The sequence below is a fragment of the Citrus sinensis genome, chromosome 7, assembly GCF_022201045.2.
Source record: "Citrus sinensis cultivar Valencia sweet orange chromosome 7, DVS_A1.0, whole genome shotgun sequence".
NCBI lineage: Eukaryota > Viridiplantae > Streptophyta > Magnoliopsida > Sapindales > Rutaceae > Citrus > Citrus sinensis.
In genome coordinates this window covers 9,940,487-9,948,445 of record NC_068562.1, presented here as the reverse complement: position 1 = coordinate 9,948,445, position 7,959 = coordinate 9,940,487, and the positions used below count along the sequence as shown (strand labels likewise).

The 7,959-nt window shown below is 32.6% G+C and overlaps 2 protein-coding genes across 2 annotated transcripts; both read right to left on the bottom strand.

Moving 5' to 3' along the window:
* Window positions 1–607: 607 nt before the first annotated feature.
* LOC127898767 (probable LRR receptor-like serine/threonine-protein kinase At3g47570) lies at window positions 608–2,467 on the bottom strand. The gene is made up of 3 exons (XM_052431256.1): window positions 1,894–2,467; window positions 1,542–1,763; window positions 608–639 (listed from the first exon to the last, which is right to left on the bottom strand). The coding sequence occupies exons 1-3, from the start codon at window positions 2,465–2,467 to the stop codon at window positions 608–610; spliced, it is 828 nt and encodes a 275-aa protein (XP_052287216.1).
* Window positions 2,468–3,598: 1,131 nt separating this feature from the next.
* LOC127898766 (probable LRR receptor-like serine/threonine-protein kinase At3g47570) lies at window positions 3,599–6,924 on the bottom strand. The gene is made up of 3 exons (XM_052431255.1): window positions 6,771–6,924; window positions 4,142–6,136; window positions 3,599–4,042 (listed from the first exon to the last, which is right to left on the bottom strand). Exons 1-3 carry the CDS (start codon window positions 6,922–6,924, stop codon window positions 3,669–3,671), a joined length of 2,523 nt encoding a protein of 840 aa, XP_052287215.1. The 3' UTR covers window positions 3,599–3,668.
* Window positions 6,925–7,959: the final 1,035 nt, after the last annotated feature.

The following is a 7,959-nucleotide window of genomic DNA, read 5'->3' as shown; positions in this document are numbered from 1 at the left end:
TACACGTGGCAAACTTATATATACGTTTCTTGTTAAATTAGTGTCCATTACTTACATTTTCTGTAATATAGGAAGAAGAAATTCTACGATATATCAGAGGTACAATATTAATTATATAACAAATAAATAATATTATAATATGTGTTCATTTATTTTGAAAAACTACCATGCAAGTGATGATTATATTAAATTTAATTACGCATATTATAAATACATTAGTTAGTTGTATTATGTATGATGTATTCTATAATTTCTTCATAGCAAAATTCTAGACAAAAATACAATTAGGCCAATTAAGAACAATATGTTGTGAAGCTAGAAGTTTCAACGATATACAATGGAAAAAATGTAGATTAATAATTAATTAGTGTGTAATTTGAGATCTTTGAAATAGCTTCATCATGTGGTAAGGTGAATTTATAGGTTTGGTTTTGCCTAGCATTTAATTAATCACCTTAACTTTAATTTGTCAAAAGTTTATGATAGACCTTAAATTTTTAGGTTTGATTTGACTCACTTTGACTTGTTTGCAAATTCTAATTATGATATCGGAATTTTTAATTGTGAGACTTTAAAGAACTGAAAATGATCGTATACTGAATCAAATTCACCAAGAATTGTTGCATAGAGTTATAAGCCCTACACCACAAAAATCAAAGAACACTAACTTTAATTACAAGAGTTAAGAATCACATTTCTTTAAACCAATTTTTATTATCCTATAATTCTATTAAATAAGACTGATCTAAGTGTAACTGTCTTTCTCTTGGATGTAACAAAAATTCATTTATATTCTAAACTAATTTTTCCATAAAATATCTAAAAAGAATTTTAGTGCAAAAGGTAAACCCCCCCAAAAAAAAAGGAGGGAGCATGAACTTGAGCAAAGATTTATGGAGAAATAGGAGAAAATGAAGACAAAATAAGATTAATAAAAAGAATTTTGCCTACAATACAAGAGACTTGTTGCGGTTAAATTACTCAGATTCCAGATTTGGAAAACAACCATAACTACTAATACTCTTACACTTTATTATTGAAGTTATTCACTGTAAAGATTACAATTTTCATTACCAGTAAAAGGAAATTATTTTAAAATTTTCTTTCGGTGAACCTCGATGGCACTAAGGAAGCTTTATTGAATAAAAATAAAACGAATACATCTAATTAGAGGAAAACACAGTCAACCTTATCCCTAGAAAGCAAACTTCGTACAAACCATTGTAAATATGGAAGAGAATAAAAAGTGCATGCATTCAAATTACAAGAAAGAGAGAAATTAACAAGAGGAAGAACAATACTGGAACATATCAACAAAACGCGTATGAAGGATAGCCATTAAAGTCTCTGAAAAAAGTAGCTAGCAATGAAGGAGGGGCATAGTCAATTTAAATTAGATTGTCTTATACATCTGCCTCCAACATTTCTAAGTAACAAGTCATTTATTTTTAAGAGTCTTGTTACAATTTCTTTTGCATTGATTCTTTTCTCAGGGGATTCTACAGTGCACTCCATAGCCATATTGAAGACAAATGACATACATTGCTCTTTCGCAACAAATTGTATGTCCTCTCGACTTAGCAAACTTCCATCAACAATTTTCATTATTGAAATGAGTAGCCAATCATTAACCCAATGCTTTAATGTCATTCCTTCATTAAAAATTTCATTTGTAGGTTTCTTTCCGGTAAAAGTTTCCATTAACATAACCCCAAAGTTATAAACATCTCCATTTGTGGATACTCGTCCTTCGCTTCCATACTCTATGAATTGCAACAATTACATAGTAAGATAAATCATTAATAATAATTTCCTAATACAATGAAGATCATTAAACATAAATAACTTGTTAGGAAGTTTACAATAAATAAAAAATATTTATATTGAACAAACCTAGTGCCATATAGCCTATTGTGGCAGGTGTTTGTGTTTGAGTCACAAATTGATCTTCTCTAGTTAAGAGCTTTGTGATGCCAAAATCACTCAAATGAGCAACCATATTATCACCTAACAATACATTGCTGGGCTTTAAATCACAGTGAATTACAGGAGTTGAATAACCAAAGTATAGATATTCCAAAGCTGATGCAACATCTATCATTATGTTCAGTCTTTGAAAAATATCCAAAATGTAGTTACTCGAATACAAATACTTCTCCAAACTTCCATGAGGCATGTATTCTAAGGCCAATGCTTTAAACTCTTCATTTGAGCAACTACTAATAACTTTGATAAGGTTTCGATGGCGAATACTTTTCATTATTTCACATTCAACATTGAAACTGCTAAACGCCCTTACGTATTGCAGGTTGAAAACCTTCACTGCAACCTCCATCCTGTCCCCAATTCTTGCTTTGTAGAGAGAGCCAATGCCTCCTCTGCCGATTAGATTGTTTTCACTGAATCCATTTGTTGCTCGACAAAGTTCCAGGTATGAAAACCTTCTCCATGTTGCTTCTGGTGGCATATAAACATCATTTTGTGGCCGTTTTTCTGTTTTTCGATATTTTATGATAAAAAAATGACTATTATCATAAATATAGTACTTAATGATAGGACAATCCCTAGGGGGAGAGCTTTTTCTCTTGATGTGTGGTGGATGCTAGTTTTGCATGGTGGGACTTGTAAATTGGGTGAACTACATAATAATTCATTTCTTTCAAATGATTCAGCTGAGAAGGTTCCAAAAGATCCTCCACTAGGAATTTCTCCTTCTAGCTTGTTGAAAGAAAGATTTAAATCTTCGAGATATGAGAATTTCTCTAAAGATACGGGAATAGCACCAGAGAGATTATTATTGTACCCCGACTAATCCAGATTCGACCCGAGTATAACCACTAGCCGAGACATTTTTTAAAATATAATGACTAAAGGAACATTTTAGTCAAATTGTAGGGGCTAAATGAACATTTATCCTGGAAATGATCATGTAAGAATTGCGATTGCTTCAGCTTGCAATGTGTTTGAAATAGAACCCGTGGAACTGTTCGAGTAAAGATCCAATCTCTGCAGTTTCACTGTTAGAATAATGTGATGACAGTTGAAGTTAAATACCCAGAGTATTGAGATAACTTAAAAAATTTCGTTGTAGATACATGATTAAATCTCCAAAGTATTAAGATAACTTAGAATATATTTCACAATCACAATCATATTAGAAGTATATATAGCCATAAATATTTTTCTTATTATTGTTGCATCATACATTAAAACAAAAATAATCTAAGAAAATAAATAGTATGATATACAAGACAATTTATGATAAAATGAGGTCACGTTAGTTTAAATGACAAAATGTATACAAATTTCCAATCTTGTACAACTTATACCACGCAGGAAGACATTATTAATTTAATCAAAATTAGGCATTGTTTGGTATTGAGATGAGGTTAATAAAACGACAAAAGCCAATCAATAACCTACAATTTTTTCCTAACTGATGAAGCAGTAAATGGTTAAGTTTTGAATGATATTTGAAAATGAGAGAAGGCAGAATCATAAGGGCATAGCCATGGAAAGCCGAGCAAGAATTGAAGCAGAAATAAGAATATATATATCCCACGAATGTTTAAAGGAAAATAGTACTCTTACACTCCATTATTGTATTTATTCACTATAAAGATGATCCATTTATAGTGCCAAATATATTTAAAAAAAAGAAATTCAATTTAAATCTTATGTCTCATACGTTCTGCTCCAACATTTCTAAGCAGTGAGTCTCTAATTTTTGAGAGTCCTGTAACAATTTCTTTTGCATTGATTCTTTGCTCTGGTGATTCTACAGTGCACTTAATAGCCAAATTGAAAACAAATGACATACATTCCTCTTTGGCAACAAAATGATCGTCCTCCTGACTTAGCAAATTTGCATCAACAACTTCCGTAACTGAAATGGGTAGCAAATCATTAACCCAACACCTTAATGTCATTTCTCCAGAAAAAATTTCATCTGTGGGTTTCTTCCTCGTAAATACTTCAATTAACATAATCCCAAAACTATAAACATCTCCATTCGTAGAAACTCGTCCTTCTCTTCCATACTCTATGAATTCAATAGTTTATCATTAATAATAATTTCTTCATTTAAAGGTCAAGGGATATAAGTTTAAATGTAATAGAAAATATTTAACATAGAACAAACCTGGTGCCATATAGCCTATTGTCGCAAGTGTTTGTGTTTGAGTCAAAGATTGGTCTTCCCCGATCAGGAGCTTTGCGATACCAAAATCACTCAAATGAGCAACCATATTATTGTCAAACAATACATTGCTAGGCTTTAAGTCACAGTGAATTATAGGAACTGAATAACCAAAATGCAGATATTCTAAAGCTGATGCAACATCTATCATTATGTTCAATCTTTGAAAAATATCCAAAATGCAGTTGCTTGAATACAAAAACTTCTCTAGACTTCCATGAGGCATGTATTCTAGTACCAATGCTTTGAAATCACCAATTGAACAACAGCTGATAATCTTGATAATGTTTCGATGGCGAATACTTTTCATTACTTCACATTCAACATCGAAACTCTTAAAAGCTCTTCCACATTGCTGGTTGAAAACCTTCACTGCAACCTCCATCCCATCCTGAATTCTTGCTTTGTAAACAGAGCCAAAACCTCCTCTGCCAATTAGATTATTTTCACTAAATCCATCAGTTGCTTGACAAAGTTCTAAGTATGAAAACCTTCTCCATGTTGCCTCTTGTGGCATATCAGCATCATTTGGTTGTTGTCTTCCTCTCTTTCGATTTCTTGCAATCAACAAAATGACTGCTATCATAAATATAGTACTCAATGGCAAGAAAATCCCTAAGAGAATAGTATTTTTCCTTCGTGTGTGCTGGATGCTAGTTTTGCATGGTGGGACATGTAGATTGGGTGAACCACATAATAATTTATTTCCTTCAAATGATTCCGCTGAGAAGTTGCCAAAAGATCCTCCCTTGGGAATTTCTCCTTCCAGCTTGTTGAAAGAAAGATTTAGATCTTTAAGATATGAGAGTTTCTCTAAAGATACAGGAATAGACCCAGAGAGATTGTTGTTGGACAAATTCAAGGATTTCAAGCTCATCAAATCACCAAATGAATCAGGAATTGAGCCTTGCAATATGTTATATTCTAAAAAGAGAAATTGTAAATCTTTTATGCCTCCAATTGCATTTGGGATAACACCTGAAAAATTATTCATCGAAAAATCTATTTTTACTAAAACCTTTAAATTTCCAATCTCTAATGGGAGTGGGCCAGTCAAAGAATTTGATGAAAGGTTGAGGTATAATATGTCCTTAAGGTTCCAAAAAGTCGAGGGTATGACGGAAATTAACTCATTGGATGCCAATGAAAGGTTCCTTAGAGAAGCCAAATCACCGAAGCATGCAGGGATTGATCCAGAAAGCTTATTGTTGCTCAAGTCCAACTGATATACTTTAGCCAAACGACAAACTTCATCTGGGATTGATCCTTCCAATTTATTATCTGGAAAATACAAAACTTGAAGCTTTTGTAACTTTCCGAGAGTAATCGGAATTGATCCATTCAAATTATTGCCTCCTAAATAAAAGCCTATCAAGTTGGTCAAGTTGCCGATCTCTTCAGGAATGCTGCCACTGACGTTGCAATCGGACATGTCAAATATTTTCAAGGAATGAGAAAGATTACCTACAGACTTCCTTGAAAGAATGCCATCTATTGAATTACTCGATAAGTCAATAAATTCCAAGTACTTGCAATTTGACAATGAGGATAGAAAGCTCAATTCTAGAGTTAAAGATGTCAAATGATTATTATTTAAACCAAGCCGCTTAAGGTTTCTTAAGTTACCAAAAGTGCTGGGAATAAAACCGGAAAATGAGTTTTTTTGCAACTCTAGTCTGGAGAGCTTAGAAGCATTGAAGATAAAATTGGGAATTGAGCCACTAAAATGATTACCCCACAAGTAAAGCTCCTCAAGATTTGGAAGTCGGACATATGGGATTGATTGAAGACTTCCCGAGAGAGAATTATTTTGAAGCCCTACTCCTTGGATTGTTGACATATTGAAGATTTCGGCTGGGATAACACCAACTAATTTGTTCAAACCAAGCGCCAACACCTCCAAATTGCGGAGATTACCGATTTCATTTGGTATCTCACCTGTAGTTTGAAAGAATTACGTTAAGATTTGATTTAGATAACAAATAAAACATAAAAACGAACATACTCTTGAAATAAAAAGTCATTTATACAATACACTGTTATTACAAGTGCTAACACACAAGAAAAGCCCGTCATGAAGGTCAACTTACCGTCAATGCTTTAGTTGTTACATACGAATTGCTGCACATTTTCTTTTTCTTTTATTTTTAGGTTCTTTTGGTAAAATATAGGTGAAACAGATTTGTGATTTAAGTGGTAGATAGCCTGTGGTAAATTAATAGGGAGGGTTAAGTATTAATAATGTACATTTCGAGAAGTTATGAGAGAATTGTACAAAAATATTTTTGACAAATATCTGTAAAAACTAAGTACGCAAAATATATATGCCATTTAAGTAATCAAGCAATAGGTGATCGGAAGATTGTGTAATTTAAACTAAAAGATCAAATTATGTGGTGAAAAGTAAAAGCCTAATTCGATGACGGCCACTACTAAAGTTAATCAAGCCCCAGCAGTATTTCAATTACAGCAAGGCAAAGTAAGTTCAATAAAATAAAACTGTATATGGAACATTATTCATATTACAACTTATGGAACAACTTTCATAATTAAACTCCGTGATCATACGCACCTTGAAGTCCATTAAAGCTAAGATATAATTCCTCAAGTTTGGTCAAGTTCCCGATTTCTTTTGGTATGCCTCCCGCGAAATCATTGTATGACAAACGTAAGATTCTTAAATATGTGCAATTTGATAGAGCGGACGGTATTCCTCCATGAAACATGTTTTTAGACAAATTAAGAGATTCAAAAAAAGGAAGATTGCTGCAAATATTTGTAGGAATTTCACCAGATAGCTGGTTGTCACCAAAACTTAGCAACTTTAGTGTATGTATGTTGAAGATGGAGAAAGGAATGGAACCAGAAAACTGGTTAGAATGGAGAAAAAGTGATTGCAGAGAAGATAGATTCCCAAGTCGAGAAGGAATGGTGCCCGAAAGACTTAAGTGAGAAATATTCAAGGCTGTAACTCTATGGCTGTGAACATCACAAGTGACTCCCGTCCAATTACAGAAAGAGATACTTGAGTTCCAATTTTTGGCGAAGAAATTGGTTGGATCATTAGTTATGTGAGTTTTCAGGGCATGCAGAGCATCTAGATCTGTGGTGATATTACTTGTGTTGGCTGCTTCAGCTGCAATAAATAAGAAAATAAGAATTAAATGATGGACTAAGAGAAATCTGCTCATCATACTAAGAGAATGAACTCTTTCCCTGAGACGAGACTATTTAAATTATAAGTGTGTGCTTGGTTGGATTGGTAATGCAAGAACACTCATAAGATTGCTATATACCAAGTATTTATAATGAAACCAAAATTTCTAAGAAGATACAGGAGAAAAAGGCCAGCATGCCTTAAGCTAGAGCTTCAGCCACCAAAATCCTATCTTTATAATAATCCTAGTGATTTTAGACCTACTTAATAATTGGCAAATGGAAAGTAATTTTTTTGACAATTGTTGTTTATATATATAATCATATTTGTATTGTTATAGGGATTTAAGTTTTAACATTTTCAGACCCAAGGGGAGATTATCACTCTGGTTAAATAGATTAAAATACAAAGGTAGATTTTGAATTGTGAAGGAAGTTAGGAAGAGGTGTGAAAAAAAATTTAAAAATGGGAAACTTATTTTTAATGTGATTGTGATAGTTTTCATCACAACATAATTCTACTCATTCAAAACAAAAATAAAATAAAATAAAATTCCAAAATTTTCTTCCCCATAGTAACATGACATACGTAAATGCAACATTCT

Bases quoted from the DNA above. Each gene is read 5' to 3' on its own strand.
- LOC127898766 (XM_052431255.1), bottom strand. From the start codon at position 6,924: ATGTTTCATGGAGGAATACCGTCCGCTCTATCAAATTGCACATATTTA. The intron at 6,137-6,770 runs GTGCGTATGATC...TTCAAACTACAG, and splicing joins TAGCTTTAATGGACTTCAAG to GTGAGATACCAAATGAAATC. The intron at 4,043-4,141 runs GTTTGTTCTATG...TTGAATTCATAG, and splicing joins AATAGGCTATATGGCACCAG to AGTATGGAAGAGAAGGACGA.
- LOC127898767 (XM_052431256.1), bottom strand. From the start codon at position 2,467: ATGCCACCAGAAGCAACATGGAGAAGGTTTTCATACCTGGAACTTTGT. The intron at 1,764-1,893 runs GTTTGTTCAATA...TGCAATTCATAG, and splicing joins AATAGGCTATATGGCACTAG to AGTATGGAAGCGAAGGACGA. The intron at 640-1,541 runs GTATGTCATTTG...TTTGTGGTGTAG, and splicing joins ATTTGTTGCGAAAGAGCAAT to GGCTTATAACTCTATGCAAC.